Source organism: Rattus norvegicus, chromosome 15 (assembly GCF_036323735.1).
Source record: "Rattus norvegicus strain BN/NHsdMcwi chromosome 15, GRCr8, whole genome shotgun sequence".
Taxonomy (NCBI): domain Eukaryota; kingdom Metazoa; phylum Chordata; class Mammalia; order Rodentia; family Muridae; genus Rattus; species Rattus norvegicus.
In genome coordinates, this window is record NC_086033.1 from 57,698,622 (window position 1) to 57,719,304 (window position 20,683).

At 40.6% G+C, this 20,683-nt stretch overlaps 1 protein-coding gene across 1 annotated transcript in view; it reads right to left on the reverse strand.

The window, feature by feature from the left end:
* Positions 1 to 20,683, reverse strand: part of Gtf2f2 (general transcription factor IIF subunit 2) — a 121,117-nt gene that overhangs the window by 83,261 nt on the left and 17,173 nt on the right. Inside the window, exon 4 of the mRNA NM_031042.3 lies at positions 20,284 to 20,428. Within this exon, the coding sequence (NP_112304.2) occupies positions 20,284 to 20,428 (145 nt within the window). The remainder of the gene's footprint in view (positions 1 to 20,283; positions 20,429 to 20,683) is intronic.

Here is a 20,683-nt window from a genome sequence, read left to right on the forward strand (position 1 = left end):
CACTATATATTACATTAACTTTGGAATGGCTCAGAAGAGAACCCCCAACGGAGAAGGACCCTGGACTAAAGGAATTACAAGGTGATAGTACCTGGATTTGCTTTCACATAATCCAGACAAAGCAGATATGAAAGAAAGAAATCATTAACTAGCCATTTATTTTTTATTTTTTATTTTTTTGGTTCTTTTTTTCGGAGCTGGGGACCAAACCCAGGGCCTTGCGCTTCCTAGGTAAGTGCTCTACCACTGAGCTAAATCCCCAGCCCCCTACTAGCCATTTATTATTAGTATGTGAAGGCTGAGTTATGACTGAATGTGGAAGGCTTATAAATATTCTCTGTACTATTTTAATTTTGAATGGAAAAAGAAAAAGATATGTAGCAAGCTTAAAGAATATTAATAGTATTATGAAATCAGTTTTACAAAATTACCTGTGTTTCTACAAAGATGACATACCCAATGATTTTCAAATAAATCTAGTTGGTTGAATGGTGTACATAGCACTACAGTAACCACGAAAACAAAGCAGACTTCTTTAAAATGAAAGTTTTACCACTTACATATGACCTGATTTGATTTAAAGCTGATAGAACGTGATTCATTATAAAATGTCACTACAGCCAAGTAACACTAAACAGTAGTCGATCAGACAACGTATCAACATACCAAGGCAAATTAACTTCAATGATGGCTAGTAATCAGCACAACTGTTAAAGACCTAAACTGAATTACAAATACTTAAAGCTATTACTTCCACTAACGAGTATGAATAATTATTATAAATGTAAACACTTTTACAAAGGTATTTAAAGCAAATTTAGAGTCACAGATATTCCAGAGCTATTATAAGTGAGGTACTGCGCACAGCCTGAAGAAAAGCCAAGATATAATCCTGTACACCAGAATATCAGAATGAACAAAGACAATGCTTTATTTTTGTGCACTTTGCTCACAAATATCAGAAACATTCCTCAATCTTCAGAAGAAACAAGATGGACTCTATTGTACAGGATGATATCTATAGCTGTATGACAGTTAACTTCAAAAATTAATACTGGGTTGGTCTGTTGTAACAAAGTCACCCCAGCTGGACTCACTGTGTAGACTTCTAGCCCTACACTTTATACTCTATGCACCATCTGGCATGTTCCAAGTTCCTCACACCCTTTCTGTCCCTTACAAATGTCACTTCAGTGTGCAAGAGGCTTTACTTGCTGGGGTGAAGGACGGAGATGCTAGAAGCTCCTGGAAACCTTTCTCACTCAGCCAATATAATTCTGTTGTTTTAGTGGGGTTTTTCTTGTTTTGTTTTGTTTTTTCCTCTTTTGCTTCCACTGAACTCCTTCCCTTCCTATTCATCCTCTAAATTCAATCCATTGGAAACAGAGACCATGCTTCTTCAAAATACTTAGTATTCAGATATCCACAGCCCTTTAGTCTTCTTCCATGAGCTGTCAGTCTAATCTCAAAACTAGTCACTTGGACGCCATCTTGGATGAGTTCTAGAATACCAACTCCCAGGTGTTTATGTACTTAGATTCTCTATTCTCTCCAGCTTTCTGAAATAACAACTTCCAAGCTACAGAATCTACTAGAGTATAATCCACTCAAAAAGGCCTTTGCAAGGAGGAACTACTCCATGTACAAAGCATCTCATTAACAGAAAAAAATGTCACTGGGTAGAAATGATTTCAAGAATAAAAAACTCATGAAAAATAATTCAAATAAATTACTTGCATCACTGATTCAACTGACATTCATTTTCCGCAAATACTTCCACTTGTCCCTAAGTCATGTCAGACTTAAAAGTTGTTAAGTTAGATTAAAAAAAAAATAATTGGAGCCCCAAATTAAATGGTAAATTTACCAACCTACATGTCTCAATGTATGTTGCTAGTACAATTCTCTGGTCTGCCTTAACACACAATATTTCTGAAGCTTGGTATTTTTTACTACTGTACTATTTCTAAACAACACCTATATCCATGCTTGAAAATGTTAAAAGTAATGTATATTAGAAAGGAGATGCATATTTCTTTCTGCCAGTATTTTGTTTCTCCCTTATAAGAAGGACTGAAGCATCCATACTTTGGTCTTCCTTCTTCTTGAGCTTCATGTGGTCTCTGAATTGTATCTTGGGTATTTTGAGCTTTTGGGCTAATATCCACTTATCAGTGAGTACATACCATGTGTGTTCTTTTTGTGATTGGGTTACCTCACTCAGGATATTTTCTAGTTCCATCCATTTGCCTAAGAATTTCATGAATTCATTGTTTTTAATAGCCGAGTAGTACTCTATTGTGTAAATTTATCACATTTTTTTGTATCCATTCCTTTGTTGAAGGACATCTGGGTTCTTTCCAGCTTCTGGCTATTATAAATAAGGCTGCTATCAACATAGTGGAGCATGTGTCCTTGTTACATGTTGAAGCATCATTTGGGTGTATGCCCAGGAGTGGTAGAGCTGGGTACTCAGGTAGTGCAATGTCCAATTTTCTGAGGAACCTCCAGACTTCCAGAGTGGTTGTACCAGCTTGCAGTCCCACCAACAATGGAGGAGTGTTCCTCTTTTTCCACATCCTCACCAGCATCTGCTGTCACCTGAGTTTTTGATCTTAGCCATTCTGACTGGTGTGAGGTGGAATCTTAGGGTTGTTTTGATTCTCAGTTGAGAATTCTGTTTAGTTCTGTACCCCATTTTTAATAGGGCTATTTGATTCTCTGGAGTCTAATTTCTATAGTTCTTTGTATATATTAAATATTAGCTTTCTATCAGAATAGGATTGGTAAAGACCTTTTCCTAATCTGTTGGTTGTCATTTTGTCCCATTAACAGTGTCTTTTGCCTTACAGAAGTCTTGCAATTTTGAGGTCCCATTTGTCTATTGTTGATCTTAAAGCATAAGCCATTGGTGTTCTGTTCAGGAAATGTTCCCCTGTGCCCATGTGTTCAAGGCTCTTCCTCACTTTCTCTTCTATTGGTTTCAGTGTATTTCGTTTTATGTGGAAGTCCTTGATCCACTTGAGCTTTGTACAAGAAGATAAGAATGGACTTATTTGCATTCTTTTACATGCTGACAGCTGAACCAGCACCATTTGCTGAAAATGCTATCTTTTTTCCATTGTATGCTTTTAGCTCCCTTGTCAAAGATCAAGTTACCATAGGTGTGTGGGTTCATTTCTGGGTCTTCAATTTTATTCCACTGATTTACCTGTCTGTCTCTGTACCAATACCATACAGTTTTTATCACTATTGCTCTGTAATTCAGCTGGAGGTTAGGAATGGTGATTCCCCGAGAAATTCTTTTATTATTGAGAATCATTTCTGGTATTCTGAGTTTTTTGTTATTCCAAATGAATTTGCAAATTGCTCTTTCTAAGTCTATGAAGAACTGAGTTGGAATTTTGATGGGGATTGCATTGAATCTATAGATTGCTTTCAGCAAGGTGGCCATTTTTGTTATATTAATCCTGCCAATCCATGACGAGCATGGGAGATCTTCGTGTACAGCAGAGAATGAAGGAAAGGCCATTCAGAGACTGCCCCACCTGGGGATCCATCCCATATACAGTCACCAAACCCAGACACTGTTGCTGATGCCAAGAAGTGCATGTTGATAGGAGCTTGAGATAGCTGTCTCCTGAGAAATACAGAGGAGGATGCTCAGAGCCAACCATTGGACTGAGAACCGGGTCGTCAATGGAGGAGTTAGAGAAAGGGCTGAAGGAGCTGACGGGGTTTGTAACCCCATGGGAAGAACAGCAGTATCAACCAACCAGATCCCCCAGAGCTCCCAGGGACTAAACCATCAACCAAAGTGTACACATGGAATGACCCCTGGCTCCAGCCGCATACATAGCAGAGAATGACCTTGTTCAACATCAATGGGAGGAGAGGCCCTTGGTCCTGTGAAGGTTCAGTGTCCCAGTGTAGGGTAATGCCACAGTGGGGAAGCAGGAGGGAGGGAGTGGGTGGTGGAGCATCCCCATAGAAGCAGGGGGAGGAAGGATGGGATAGGGAGTTTCCGTTTGGGAAACCAGGAAAAGGGATAACATTTGAAATGTAGATAAAGAAAATAAAATAAAAGAAAAGGGCGTGGGGAAAAAAGCTCTTTGAGCTGAGATAGCACAAGCAATCTGCTCTGATCCTGTTAAATCTGACAAATTAAACTCAAGTTTGGGTGGGTGCTGGGGAAAAAAAGAAAGAAGGAGGTGTGTGTGTGAGGATGAAGTTGGTGACGATATGTAGAATATTAGTATAGATCTCTAAGCTAAAAATCAAAGAAGTTGGATGTGGTGGCCCACACACATTTGGGAGGCAGAGGCGGGTAGATCCCTATGGATTTGAGGCCAGCCTGGTCTGCATATTAAGTACCAAGGCAGTGAGACTTGTCTCAACAAACCAAACAAACCATCAAAGCAGTACTGCTGAGATAGCTTAGCCAGAAAGGCACCTGCCACCTGTGACTAAGCTCCACCCAAGGACTCACGAGGAGAAAAGTGACTCTCTTGGTCTATTTCCCCCCCAAACCCCCCAACACACACAATACACAGGAGAAAAGAAAAAGGGGGGAGGAGAGAGGAGGTAGAATGGGGAAGAGGGGAGGAAGAAAGGGAGGAAGAGAGACGACCAGTCCAGACAGACAGACAGACAGACAGACAGACAGACACGCTCTAAGACTATTACCCTAAAAGTATCACTTCTCTTTTCTGAATAAAGAAGTACGGTCTCGAATTGACCCCCCATAAGCCAGCTGAAAGACACAGTCTGAAAGGGAGGTGACTGTCAGGAAACACTGGGAGAAGACTGGGGAAAAGGAACCAAAAGAAGTCAATAAAGAGACTAGTTTAGAAATCCAGTGCTATTTGAAGCTACTATATACAGACCGTCGCTTAATCCAGCTGCAGGACTCTGGAAGTATCCTCAGAGTGTCCTAACTACTGGTTATGGAATAATCACTTTTTCCCACTAAATCTTCTCAGGTTAGATTGACAGGCTATCACCGAGTTAAGAGTTAGTAGTCTGGTACTGTCTATCCCTTCCTGTGAGAAAACTAGCCAACAGAAGAAATAGCTCTCAGGCAGAAACAATGTATAAGCTACTATAGGCACATTCATGGCTTGGCACAGGCATCCTTTATGCCAGTCCCAAATCACAGGAGCCAGTCTATTTGTGCATACAAGAAACATCAGTGTTAACCAAGACACAGCAGAGAAAGTGATGAAAATTGCTCTAAACTATGTTTTTCCTTTGTTTAACAGTATAGGTATTCATCTGAATAAATGGCCAAATTATGGTATGCAACAAATTATACAGTAGGGAAAAATCTATTACATCACCACAGGCATTAAATTCTACAGCCACATGTAAGAAACTGAGCTGTAAACAACCCTGGGTGGAGAAGGGTTTTTTTCTCTATGAAGAGAGACAACCATACTTTCATCCCTAAAATGTTCTTAAGGAAGGCTCTTCAGAAGGAAGGATGGGGTAAGCAAACCAGCGTGCATCTGTTGGAACAGTTAGTGAGTGTTTGATACACGGAGTGCTTTTAAAACGCCCATCAGGACAGACTTCAGCTACGCAATTCTCCTCAAACACAGCAGTCTTTCAGTATATGCTGGCTCACCATCAACATTCTCCAGGCCATCTACCTCTACTAGATGGTAAGGGAAATACAAGACCGTGGTTTCATTTCACAACCTTAAAGTGCTTATTGAGTGATTTTGTATAATGGAGTATTAAATGATGAAAGAAATTTATGCTAAACTTAAACTTAAGAGAAATTGGTCTCTCTTCTTTTGATAAATATCTTTTATATTCCAAGTATTAATAAACTAATATTGTGAACTGAAGTAACATATGAGTTATAAACAATGCCCCTCCTCATTTGAAGCACTCCCTCTTCATACTCTATGCACTGCTCTCTGCTTCTCAGCTTTTGGTCATGTCCAAACATAACTGTTAACTTTACTCTGACAAATGAAAAATAACCCAATATTCAGTGAATAGCTTATCCCCCAGCAGTGTCTCAGATGTGACCCCAGCGCCTTAGACTTACCCTAGAAATGATTTTCTACTCTCACACATTTTTGCCATACAAATGGCAGTAGAAAGATCTGTAGAAAGATCAGTCTGTAGAAAGATCATGTCACCAGAGCAGTAAGAATGACATAATGAACTGCATCTCCCCAGTGATGCTAAGTAATACAAACCATGCTTACTTGGGACAGAGTTGTATCAAAATACAGAAAACAAAATGTATTTAAAAAGAGAACATTAAAATTAAAGAAACCACTGGAATTTGAGCAGTAACAGCTCCCACAAACTATGAAAACATTTGGGGATTTTATGTTATCTTGTACTTATCACAGTGGTTTGTGGTTGTGTATTCTTTTGAAAAAGGAATCCACACAGAGGTGTGTACTGAGAAATTTAAGGGTGGAGTGACTTGCTGAAGTCCCAACATAACCCTGCCAGGTGAAAGGGTAGAGGTTGTCCTACACCTGAGCAACACTAACTATACCTGGTCTCCTTGGATGAAAACAAAGATATGACTGCTCTTAGGGAGGCTTTAAAAATGAGACACAGGCACTGGAGAGGTGGCTCAGAGGTGGCTGTTCTTCCAGAGGACCTGGGTTTAATCCCCAGCACCCACCTGGCAGCCCACAGTACCAGAGGATCTGAAGCTCTTTTCTGGCCTTCTCCAGCACTGCACACAGATTGTGCACAAACATACATGCAGGCAAAACACCCATATGCATGAAGTAAAATTAAAACTAAAAGGTGAAAGACAACTGTAGAAACAGAAATGTTTTAAATTAAATTATGTCAATGACTTAGTTTCAAAACCTCAAAGAAATGACTTACATAATGAAAACAGTTTTTCCCCATGATGACTCAGTTTGTAAAGCTGCTAGAGCTACCCCTAAGAACTTGGGTAGACAAGCGTCTAAACAAAGAAACAACTTCATCAACTGGAAGCAACAGGAAACCATAACTCCCATCCCCTGCCATTCCCCCTGGGAATGACAAGTTTCTAAGTTCTTCTCAACTGTTTTACAAAACTGGAAATAACCAGGTAGGTATCAAAAGGTAGGTATCAAAGTGTTTTAGGAATAGGTAAACGTGGGGCTGGAGAGATGACTCAGCTTGCTATTTTTACAAAAGACCCAAATGTTATTTAGCCAATAGCACCCCTATTGGATGGCTCAAAACTATTTCTAACTCCATCTCTGGGGAACCCAATGTCTCTGGCCTCCATGGGAACCAGCGCTCATGTATATATACCCACATGCAAGCACCCACACCCACACCCACACCAGACAGACACACAGACACCCACACCCACACATAATATAACAAAAATAAATGTTTTTTTTAAAAAAAGAATAAGTATGGCATACAATAAAAGTCAAAATGTGTTAATGCCTTTTGACTTTAATAAAAAAAAAAGTATCAAGGAATGTCAGAATCCTTGGCATAGAGATCCATAATGAAGTTACTTATTAAACAGAAATCATACCCAATAAACACTAATTCAGAAAGCATAAGTGAAATTCATCTGTATTAGAACATTTGGGTACATTAACAAATGTACATCGATGATTAAAAAATAGGAAAAATTGGGGCTGAAGAGACAGCTCAGTGGTAAACAGAACAGGTTGATCTCCAGAAGACCCAAGTTTAAGTCCCAGCTAATTCCAGTTCCAGAGGATCCACTGTCCTCTTCCACCCTCCTCCAGCAACACACATACACATGCAACAAAGATACACAAGAAGGCAAAAGACGCGTACACATAAAAATAAATCAATCTTCTTCTTTAACTAGGAAAATTAAAATGGGCCAGAAATGATAGATGGAGGCTTCTGAGGAACAACATCCTGAATGTTAAGAGACGCACAATGAAAACACTGTCAGTATGATCGCGACAATACAGATGATGAAGAGGAGGCTACATTAACAAATTACAAAAATGCATGGGTGTCACAGCTGAACAGAATGCAGGCATCTCCACACTACTGAGTATTCACAGTTTCACTGCAAACACTGGGCTGTTAAGCTTCTCACTGATGCAACTCGTATCACGAATGTCTAACAAAACTACAGACCTTTTTTTAATTCTAAAAAAAAAAAAGAAGAAAAACTAATCTTGTGAATGTATAATATACACTTTCTAAAACAGCTCTATTAGCTAAGCACTTCCAGCATTGCTAGAAATATAGAGGACACTGATTAATTCAGTTCCAAAACTATATTGGTTTTCTCCAGTTAAACTTTATAGACACGTGAAGAATGTAGACAATGAGCTGCACTCACACAGAAACTCCAGAGCGAGAGTTCCTGTTTTTCCTCTGGAGAAACGGGAGGGGGCTGGGACCAGGAGGAAGAAAAACAGGAATCAGTGAAAACAGGAGTTGGAGTACTTACAAAACATGACAACTGGAAGCAGTTATAAAACTGGGAAGTGGGGTTGGGGATTTAGCTCAGTGGTAGAGCGCTTGCCTAGCAAGCACAAGGCCCTGGGTTCGGTCCCCAGCTCCGGGAAAACAAAAACAAAAACAAAACAAAACAACAACAACAACAACAAAAACAAAACAAAACTGGGAAGCACAGCAGTGCCTTGCTCAGCCACAATCAGAGATGACCTCCTGCAGTAGAGACCCACAGCTAGACAGCAGCAGAGTGAGAGACCTTGGAACACCCAGTCCTAGAAGGGATGTCTCCATCCAATCCCACACCTCAGGTCTCAAGGTGGGAATGGAAGACACAGAGGAAGCAAGGCCTTCCATACAGCAGGACTGATGAATATAGGAACTCTCAGAGATGGTGACCGCATGCATGCACAGGTCTAAACCTGATGGGGTTCCACTGCTCAGAGTGGAAGTGGACACAGCCCACATCCCTAATCCAGAAACTACCTCCAACTCACTCACAAAGGAAAAGTTAGTGAGTCTTACTACGTACACAAACCTCACTCCCGGGTTTTGTACACCCATGCTAGCAGCAGATGCCACTGTGAAACAAATGGTATTTTGGAGATATTTTAATGCTTTGTCAGGCTTTTTCCCCCTTACTGGTCTCTGGCTTATAATATTATGCTTTTCACTCCAATCTGTGCTTTTAAGAGTTTTCCACGTGCGGTGTATGTGTTTTTTGTTGTTCTCCTTTTCTGTTTGTTTTGCTCTATTCTGGTTTGTTTGGTGTTTGTTTGTTTGTTTGCCTGTTTTCTAAAGAATGAGAAAGAAAACATGGAGTGGACTGGGTGGGGAGGACCTGGAAGATGATGTGGGAGGGGAACCATAAGAATATACTACATGAGGACAATCTATTTTCAATAAATAAAACAGGAGTAAGTAATTAAATTTTAATGACTTGTCATTCCTGATATTATTTCTTTCCATCACTCTATATGCTAGGTTCTTTTCATTCCTCCTCACTCTGTCCTCAGTTGGAGGCCACCCCGTAAAGCAGCCCCCTAATTTGCACACATCTTTGAATATGAACTGCACAGACACTCCTTTCAATCTCTTCCAACCACTGAATAAAGAAACTTTTCTGCTCTTGGGCTCAGGCAGTTGGCAGTAAATCCACAGCAGACATTGAGGCCAACCACAAACCTGGGAGGCAGCTCAGAACCATACACAAGGCCAAACCCTGATCTCCATCTCACTTTGCTTTTCTCACACGTGTTGAGACTGCCATGACGGGAAAGGAGTCAGCAGAGGAAGAAGGTGGCAAACAACGCTTTCCTCCTCCTCCTGTGGAAGCCTTGTCACTTAATCACCAGGGAAACAAGAAAGCCCACAATACAGTTGCTAAGGTAGACAGGGCTTGGAGATGACTGAGAAGCAACATGTAGGAAGATGTGGGGAGCAGAGGAAAGCCTGAGGGGTGTGTGCTGCTGACATGGGCCTGGTGATGTTAAGGACCATAACCTTAGATCCTTAGGTTTAGAAAAGATCCTTGCCTTAGAAAAATGGCAAACCCCCACCCTCACCAGAATATGGTTCAGAGAGGGCAAAGCCCTCCTCTGGTCCATGTAAAGATGTTAATATTGTGACAGAAAATGTTCACCACAGCCCACTACTCCCCCCATACGTATAACCAAAATACTGTCTCTCTATGGAGACAGTGTGAACCTAACAAGATTAGCTAAACCTGCTTCCCCATTCAGCTGTACCATAAAACTCAACTCCTTGTTCAGCTGAATGCACTAACCCTGCCTCTGTTCAACCACACAGAACAAACACGCTGAGCTTCTCAGACTGGGTGAGGGTTCTTTATCAGGGAGCCCAGACCACCTAATCCCCGCTTGTCTGTGACCATGTGTTTGTCTTTCTTTACCCTCTCATTGCCCGAGTCAGGTCTCTCCCTGGGCTGTACAAAGACAAGGCAAAACTAGAATGCTCAGGGGACTCAGAAACAACCATGGACACAGGTACTTTGTATAAACACTTCTGCTAGCTTCTTCAAAAGGAGACTCTTTTTTTAAATAAAAGAACTAATCTTACTTTTTGTTGGGGTCTTTTCACCAAACTAGGAGCTCACCTAACTCACAAAGCTGATTGATTAGCCATCAAGCTTCAGAGATCCATCCACCTGGCTGTGTCACCCCACTTATGGGACTACAGACACATGCCATCATGCCTGACTTTTTTTTTTTTTAAAACAGGGCACAGAAATCTGAACTCAGGCCCTTATGGTCGGGAAGCACTTTACCAAAAGAACCATCTCATCACAGGGAGTCTGTTTTTAGAAAATATTTTTTAAACTTTTTAATTTAACATTGTTATTGGATTTTTTAAATTTGCATTTCAAATGTTATCCCCTTTCCAGGTTAATAACTAAAGCACGTAAGTGAGGCTGAGCAGACTATGCTCAAGAGCTTTAGTTTCTGCAGCCCCCAGAGGCCTCTCCTTCTAGGGTTTTGGAGAGAATTACAGTGCATGGAAAGGCGAGTCATTCCTCGGGAGAGATACAACAAATATTTAGAGAAGACTGACTGACGACCAATCAAGTCCCGTCTAAGAGGATGCAGTACTCTTAACAGAAACCTCCAACAGGAATGTAATTGCTCCAAGCCGGCTATCATGTGCTGCACCAGTGCTGGAAGGAGCAACGCCTTCGTTAATGTAACGCACAAGGCTCGCTTATTAAAGTACACTACACTAGCACTCCCCAGAACTGGGTCTAAAGATCCCTAGGGGATCCTCAAGATCTGGGTATCCAAACGGCCCAAACAACTTTTATTAAAACATGGAATTGCCTTGTGCTGCTCTGATTCTTGCAATGATGGCAGGAAAGGCAAGGTAGATGAAACTGGTGGTGTTGCCACAAACCAAGGCAGTGTCAATGAACCTCACCAGGGTTTTCCTCACTGCCTCATACTACAGGCTTCTGGTTTTTTAAACTTGGTTTCACTTCAGAATGTCTCTCTCAAGTAAACATACTTTAACATTTTGTAAAGTCAAATGCACAAAGCATTTCTGCTCCTACTAGGTAATATGGCTGCCTTAGCAGACTGCACAGCGTGACTGAGCTGGGAGTAGGTCTGACTTTTTTTTTTTCTTCTCAATGAAAATCATTGTTAACTTGAAAAAAAAAATCAACTAACAGATAAACCAGTTATTGGGACTCAAGTTATTTGGACAATATTTTTTTTTTCAAACTTGAATGAGAAACGTTTATCCTTTCAAAGAAAATACCTCAATTGAACTTAAACAGGTAGATTTCCTAGAATTTTAAGTTTGAAAAACTTGTGCCTAGTACCTTAAGCTCAGCAGCTATCTATACTAAAGCTCGTTTCTTAGAAAATCAACAGCCCTGCGAATGAACACAGACATTCTCATAAACCTAATGAAAGAGGAGGCACTGAAAAGAACTAGTGTAGTCAAGAGTGAGGCTGCTGTTTGTTTGTTTGTTTGTGGTGGGTCTCTCTATGTCGCTCTGGCTGTCCTAGAACTGGCTATGAAGACCAGACTGGCCTTGAACTCACAGTGACCCTTTTAACTCTATTGGGACTATAGGCAGACACCATAACATCTGGCCTTTAATAAGGGTTTTAATCTGTCAAAAATTCAAAAGGTTGGGCCAGTAATATGTTATTACCCAGTGTCTGCTAACTTTTTAGGACAAGGCTAAGTAAAACTCTTTGGGAGCCCCATCCTCTGGCAATTGGTAATACATACCTATGATAACAGTAGTAAACAGCAGAGGCCATCCTTCAAACCAGTGGAAAAACAATCTAATGAGAATATACTGTGAATGCTAACAGGTTCATATGTATATAACAGAGAGCTGAAATTCACATCTCTCAAAAATCAGTATCACATGCTCCCTCCTCCACAAATGGGGTAAAATGCAGAAGCTATGTTCCCCATAAGACCCCAAACATCAACTTAAAATGTAGGTATCACCAGACTGAAAATTCCTCAGTGTCAGTTCAGATTTCAAAAGATTAATAATTCAGCATCCTCAACGAAAATCTTTACCCTAAATATTTTCTTCAAATGTATACATTCTAAATCACACTATATTCTACACCATACTGGCTGTGATACAGTATTAAAGTAAATGTTTCAGAGTATGAAGGCATGTCAAAGCCAATTATCTTAGCTGCTACTTCACCTGGGGAATAGGTCTTTTAAACTGTGTAGAGGAGCTAACCAAACCTCATGAGCTTGATTAGCAAAGAGAAGGTGTGTGTGGTAACAAGCAAATACCAAGTGTAGAACAAGGGAAGTTTATATTTGGTCCTGAACCTCAAGTATCTTAAAACAAGCTGTTAATCTCCAAAGGAGAAAGTCGATCCACGCAAGTCAGTACTAGCAAGGAGTTTCATTTTACAGTACGAAAAACTATCTCTAGTGTACATGTTTCTTAGGAGGTAATAGACTTCACCTCATTCACTCTGATTCTGTTCTACTGGGTACTACAGGTATAACGCTGAGACCTATCCTCAGCCTAAAAAGTTTAATTAAGGGACAAAGTCATAGAAATCTTACTGCCAAGTGAATCTAAGTAAGGTAAGTGTCTTAGTTACTTTTCTACTATTTTAACAAAACACCCTGACCAAGACAACTTATAAAAGAAAGCATTTAATTTGGCTAACAATTTCAGAGGGTGAGAGTCCATGGTTGTGGAGCAAAGGCATGTAGGCAGGAAGAGCTGAGAGCTTACATCTTATTTACTCCATTAAGTAGGAGGCAGAGAGACAAACTAGGGATGTTGAAAATCTTTTGAAACCTCAAAGTATACCTCCAATGACAAACTTCCCCCAACAAGGCCACACCTCCTCATCTTTTCAAACAGTTCCAAACAGGAGACCAAGTATTCAAATATGAGCCCCTGAGGGCCATTCTCATTGAAACCATAACATTGAGGGTTAAAAATAGTTAGGGTGGAGAAGTGGCAAAGTCTAAGAGGTTGAGTGAGTTAAATGACAGTCACAAATCTGCATGTGTGATTTCTATAAGTGACCAGGTATTGTGGCTATTCCTGGTTGTCAGCTTGACTGTATCTGGAATGAACTACAATCCAGAATTGGAAGGCTCACCTTTGATACTGATCTTGAGGCTGGGAGATACAAGTTTCTGACCTGGATCTTGGTATAGAGATCTTGAGGCATAGTGGTTATGAATCCCAGACTAAGGCAAGGAGATCTCTGAATTCAAGGTCATCAGGGACAAAGCAAGTCCCAGATCCAGGCATGGTGGTACACACCTTTAATCTGGGACACATGTCCTGCTGGAGACCTATAATCGGACATTGGAAGAAGGAAGACTCTTCTTAGTCTGCCTGCCTTGTGAGTATGAGACACTGCTAGATCCTTAGACTTCTATTCACTGCTGCTGCTCACTGCTATTGGGGAGTTGGACGACAGACTGTAAGTCATCTACAAATTCCCTTCCTACATAGAGACTACCCATAAGTTCTGTGACTCTAGAGAACCCTGACTAATACAGCAGGTGAGGATCGTGGCCAAGCACCAGATTACAAGCAATCTAGTAACTATATGGCCAAGAGAACAAAGGGCTTGAATCTACAGAGAAAATGGAATGGAAAAGTGAATGCTTCCTATCCTGTGAGTCTTAGGTGATCTAAAACAACTCAAGTGTATGATTTACTGAGACAACAAAAAAGACAGGGTTGGACATTAGATACGAGACTAGACCTCTGTCACTGTTGCCACACTGAACCAAGCCTGCCACTGCCTCCTACTTGTAGGCTTCCCTGCATGTATCTCTTCTCCAGTCACCAGTCAGAAAGAGCCTTTACAACGCAGGTTGATCCCTGCTTCTCACTTCCCTAAGTACACCCTACAGTCACCACAAGGACTTCTGAATCCCTTCAAATCTGTACTAACTCTTGCTCACCAGCCTAAGAACCTACTTTAGACTCATCCAATTATGACCTCCCTGTTAATACCTGAACATGGTAGACTGGCTCTCATTCTAGGACACTGGTTCAATGTTCCCTCTCTGGCCTGAAAGCATCTGGCTGGCTAACAGCAGACAGGCGTTGCTACTTCCAGCTTCTCTCAGGACTGCTTCAGTCCGGCAGCCTTCCTGCCACTAAATCCAGTACCACCTGGGGGACTCACACATTACCAAGTTCTGCTGCCAGTTTGATATGCAACCTTGGCCCCTTCAGATCACAGCTTCTGTGTGATGACCCTGAGGAAGCGCTTCCCATAAAATTTCACCCAATGACGCTAGTCTCTTATTAATCACAGCTGATTCTCTTACCCCAGTTAAGCAAAGATTTCACGTCCAGATTCTTTTTTTTTTTTTTTCCGGAGCTGGGGACCGAACCCAGGGCCTTGCGCTTCCTAGGCAAGCGCTCTACCACTGAGCTAAATCCCCAGCCCCCACGTCCAGATTCTTAATGCAAAATACCACATAAATGGCCTGATAGTCCTTGCTTCCTTCTGAACTTCACCAGCCTCCGCCATTTGCCCTGTTCTAACATTCTTACTTTCAAAGCTCCTCTAACAGCTCATCAAACTCTATAAGCACTCAGCAGCTTTTCCAGCCCAAAGCTGCTAACACCTCCACAATTTTCCCAAAAGGAAAAGGTGGTCTTGTCATCATAGCAATATCCCACTCTCTGGTTCTAGTGTACTTTCTGAATCTCTGATAAACACCCAACCAAAAAGCAAGTTAAAAAGGAAAGGGTTTATTTTATTTGGCTTACACTGACAACCCTAGTCCATCACTGTGAGAAGTCAGGGAAGAAAACATGGAGACATACCCCTTACTGCTTCCTTCTTGGTTCTACTCAGTTTGCTTCTTTCTGTAACAGAGGACCACCTGCCCAGGGGTGGCATTGCCCAGTTGACTGGGTCAACACACATCAAACATTAATCAAGAAAATGCCCAAAGACATGTCCAGAGGCCAATCTGATGAAGACAATCCCACAACTGAAGTTCCCCCTTGCCAGATGACTCTAGTTTATGTCAAGCTGACAAAAACTAACTAGTGAATACTCCTCATCCTGTTACCCCAGACAACCTGAAGTCTGGGAAATTGTTTACTGTTCATTGTTATCTCCTCTACCAACAACACTACAAAGGTTCAAACTTTGCTCACTTAAATTTCCTAAGCCTCAAAGAGGATGTACACAAAGTAGCCAGCAACATCGACCTGCTGAATTAATGAACCACTTCCAACTGATTTAAAAAAAAATTAAATCAGAGCAAAGAAGTCCTGCCTTTAGTACTTCCTAACTCAGTTTTACCCATCCAGTTGCTCATGCCCCAAGTCCCTGGAAACCACTCTTAGCCACCAAGCCCCTCACAGCACCAGGGGCTGTCAGAATGATGCTATCTCTAGACCATGATTCTCCCTTTCTGCTCCCACCATACCAGCTCAACTTTTCCTCATCTCTAAAGTCCACAACTGAGCTTCTTTTCTTTAACTGGGACTCTCTTCTGGATAGATTAGGCAGAGCAAAACTGTATCATGTAAAACGAAGAACAGCCAGTAGTAACTCAACATTCAAAAATAAATATTATGTTTCCTCTCCTGCTGTTCATGCAATCACTCCTACACTCCAAGGTCCGGTCCAAATCTCAGCACTGCTGAAGATTTCAGCACTGAGAACCTTCAGGCAAAGGACGTGCTTGTGCTCTTTTTTGCTCTGTACAGAATGAACCACATTCAAGGACTCACTGTGGCGATTGTTACCACAGATTAGCTGCTCTAGTGGACAGGAATCTGCCCTGTCCTAGCACAGGAACTGCACTAGAAAATCTGTGCAGCAGATAAGTGAAGACTGTCCAAAATTGGCAATCATAGAGCAAAAGAAGGCTCAGTGGGTGAGGGCGCTTTCCCCCACACATGGCAACTTGAGCTTGAATCTGGGACTCACATGGTGGAAACAGAGAGTCAACTCCCACAAGCTGTCCTCTGATCTGTGGGCACATGTACGTGCGCGAGTTCTCTCTCTCTCTCTCTCTCTCTCTCTCTCACACACACACACACACACACACACACACACACACACAGAGAGAGAAACTAAATATAATTTCAAATTTAAGAAAAAATATTGGGCTGGGGATTTAGCTCAGTGGTAGAGCGCTTACCTAGGAAGCGCGCAAGGCCCTGGGTTCGGTCCCCAGCTCCGAAAAAAAAAAAAATTAAATAGAACACCCAAAATGAAGAATTATAAAGGGAATTATATTATGAGACACTTCCAGAAATAGATAAAAGACAACAGAGATTCCAAAATCTCCATAAAATATTGAATTGGGAAATGAACCTTTTGGAAGTTCACACAGAAATGCAGAAGAGGAAGAATTAACCCAAGACAAGCTGAAAGAACATTCAACCAGGAACAAATGAATTGGGTTGCTAGTGTGTTAATGCTATGGAGACAGTTTAGACTAAGGGGAAGTACTATAAAGCACACTACTAACCCCTCTAACTCCATCTCCCACAGACATTCAAAAATGTGAAATTCAAAGATGGCTCAAAGAAAGTCTCTTAAAAACCAAATTTCCATTAACAGAAGGAAAAAAAGTTATTAAAACTGAAACTCTAAACATATTGAACTCAACACTTTGATTTCCTTGTAAAAGTCTACATTTTATAGACCAGTGTATTATTTAAAATGTCTAAAAATATCTACTTTTTAAAACTTATCTGTGTCTGTGTTTGTGAACATATATGTAGGTGTGTGTTGAGGGCAGAGGACAACATGGGTTATCTTCCTCAATTATCTGTCTACTAATTTGTGTGCATGCTGTGTGTATGTGTGTGTCTGCATGCGTGCAAGTGCATTTGCCTGTGTGTAGTTCCTTTACAGATGCACAGGTAGGTATGTATATGGACATGTGTGGAGACATCATTCATAATCGTTCTACACCTTATTTTTTGAGACAGATTTCTCACCAAACCTGGAGCTTGCCAGCAAGCCCCAAGGATCCATCTGTCTCTGCCTTTCCAGTGGTGGAATTACAGGTCACAGCCACAGCTGGCTTCTCTATTGGTTCTGAGGTTTTCATTCCTGAGCTATTTCCCTGCCCCCGAAATAACTTTTTAAAAGAAGCAGGTACATTTCTACGTCTGAGGGAAATGCAAAAGAATTCAAAATAATGCCTACCTCATTTAATACATTTCAATATAAAATACAAAGACACACCCTGTAAAATGGCTTGGTAACTCATATTTTGGCAAAATTAATGATCAATCAAGGCAGGGCTATATCATAGCTTTGTAGTTGTTCTTAATCACAGACCTTAGACTATACTGAACTATGCTGCCCTGTTTAAAAAGAAAAAAAAAAGTAAAGCAAATACATACAAATAAACAAAGGTATATATGGAACATAAGCCTGTCCCTCTGGATCTGTCACAGTGTTCAAAGAAGCCACTGCCATTTATTTACAACTCCTCAGACACCTTAGTGACTTCTAGAAGGCTGCTTTAATGATGAGAAACAGCGAAGTTTGTAGGACTCCAGAGGAGATGAACTGTTACTAACTCTAAAGCCTTGCTTCTTGGTCATCCATACAAATGAGAACCACTAAATATAAAAGCCCTGACTCATTGGGCTTTTTCAAATGATTTTCATTTACATGAGCCAAGTGAATGCACATATCTTAAGAAATAAACTTGAAAACATGTAAGAGATAATATTAATAGTAGCTGTAATGATGTATACATTGCTCTAAGTGTAAATACTGCAAGTGTAAATAATTATCCTGATTCTACAAAGAAAGAAATTAAAGGATAGAAAAGTACAAAGAAAGTCAAAGACAATGACTTACAAAAGAAATAACCAGGAGAGAAAGCAAATAACCCATTTACAAATTATGTTTCTACTCCACCCTGAGTTCCTTCAGTTCTACAGAGCACGAACACACTGTCCAACCGTAACCCGACTACTCTTCCGTCTGTTCTGTTCTGTAAGTTCATACTCAAATGAGAAGTAAGCTCTTCTCAGGGAGTGGTCAAAATCTCCTCCATCACAAGGAAGGAGCAAGAGCAGAAAGGCTGCATGCTATCAAATACAGGCAGACAAAGCAGCAGGACAATTGTACCCTTTCCATCCCCGGTGCCAAGATAATCCTGCAACCCTAAACAACTCTTTTTTTTAGAACAACACATTAGTTTTCTACAGCACAACCAGAGCTAACTGGTGCTTTGGAAAAATTAGTCACATAGTTATAAAATACAGAAACAAGGTAGTTTCTGTGCAAGGCATATTTGAGCCTTTCTGGAGACACTGCCTCCAGAGTCCTAAGAGCTCAGTCATGTTGCTCAGTCCAGAAGCCTTACAGGTTCAATCCCATCACTTTAAAGACTGACTCCAGACTGTGTGTATGCACACGCACACTGTCCTGAACAATGTAACAGACTATACACAGTTACTGACCGGCTGAGCGCCTTCCCACATGGATGAGTATTTTCTACACCCTGTAGGCATAATGTTATTGTGGACTGTGTAAGAATTATCCTTGTGCCACTGAAATTTTGATTTCTCTGCTCCCCACATCAGGACATAGCACTGTAAGGCTTATTCTAAGAGTCTCCAATCTCAATGTTTGTATAGACATTGCTCCCCATTTATTCTAAAACTGATCAGTCAATGACCGAGCAGGAGAGAATAGGGCCGGACTTCTGATCTCGGCCTGGGGAGGGGCAGTAAGAGAGGAAGAAAGATTCACCACATGAAGAAGGCCCAGAGACACCATGAGAACACACCTGGAGCAGAGAGAACAGATCAAAACTAAGGTGCAAGTGTCTTGGGGATTTGGGTTGGCAGGTAGCAAGATTAGCTCAGAGGATTAGAACTGACAACTTCTCAGATATTGTGCTGTAAAGCTTGCTAATAAAACTTATAATTTCTGTCTCATTTATTTGGGAGCTAGCTGCGATAAAGAAAAAAATCAATCACTTTTAAAACTGCTCTAGCACACAACATATTAACATAGCATCAAGATAATAAAAGTAAAATCAATCTTTTGGCTCTGCCTCCATGTCCCTAAAGTGATACTCATCATTGTTTTATATTCTCCATCAAGGAGAAAAAGGAAAAGACTCAATCAGTTTATGCAGCTACTGGAAACCTAATAGTTCTTCACACAGTTACTAAAATCCAAGCTATGACAAAAACGCTATGTGAAGCTTTTTTTAAACAACATTCTTAGTATACATAATAATGTTTAAGATCCAACAAAATTAAAGTTTTCCTTTTACATAACCAATGACCTTTTGAATAGGAGAAATTTAATTCTACTGAATAAAGGGGGGTGCTGCTATAATAGCAATGTTCTAAATTCAGTAAAAGATAAATGTAAAAACTAATGAAAACAAGCCAGCAAAAGTTTTCCTCCATATTTAATTAGCAATCTGAATTTACCAGAAACTAATGCCAATAAAAGTTACTCTTTATAAAATATAAAGACTTCCAAAGCACACAAGCACAGAACCCTAATACTAAGAACTATTTAAAGCATAACTTACGTTTGCTCTATATTAGTTCAACACAGCAAGTCAGGGCTGGCAGGACGCAGATTCTTAGAGAGCAGTTCTTCCATCTGTTCTGCTCTATAAGTTTATACCCAAATGGAAATTAAGTCTTCTCAGGGAGTGGTCAAAATGTCATCACCAAAACAAAACCAAACCCCACAGCCCACACGAGAGCAGAAAGGCTGCATGCCACCCAGGTAGACAAACAGTAGGCAGTGATCTCAAACAAAGCAAAGAGGTACAGGCCGAGACAGAGATCTATACAATGTACACTGGAATCATAGTGCATAGTTCTGTTCCCCTTACCTGAGGAGCTCTCGGTGAACACTGTTAATGTCTGTCCTCCAACACTTTGCAAGACAAATGGATGTTCTCTAGGAGCACTGACTGAAGCTGGTTTCCCACCGATATCATGAATATTCGCAAGATCCTCATTCAAAGTAAATGATACCTAAGGGCCAAATTAACCAAAGCTTATTAAAACAGACATTTATATTCAAAATATCTATACAAACATTTTAATTATGAATTATTTTTTAAAACCTTTTTAAAGATGTGAGTCTCTTAATCATTTATTTCTTAAATGTCACCATGAAATCCTTAATTCTCAGTCATAAACAGAAGGTTTATCCCCATGTGTTAGAATGATGAAGTATCGTCTCTGAAAATCTTTTTAGTACAATACTGGTTACTTTTTTACTGACAT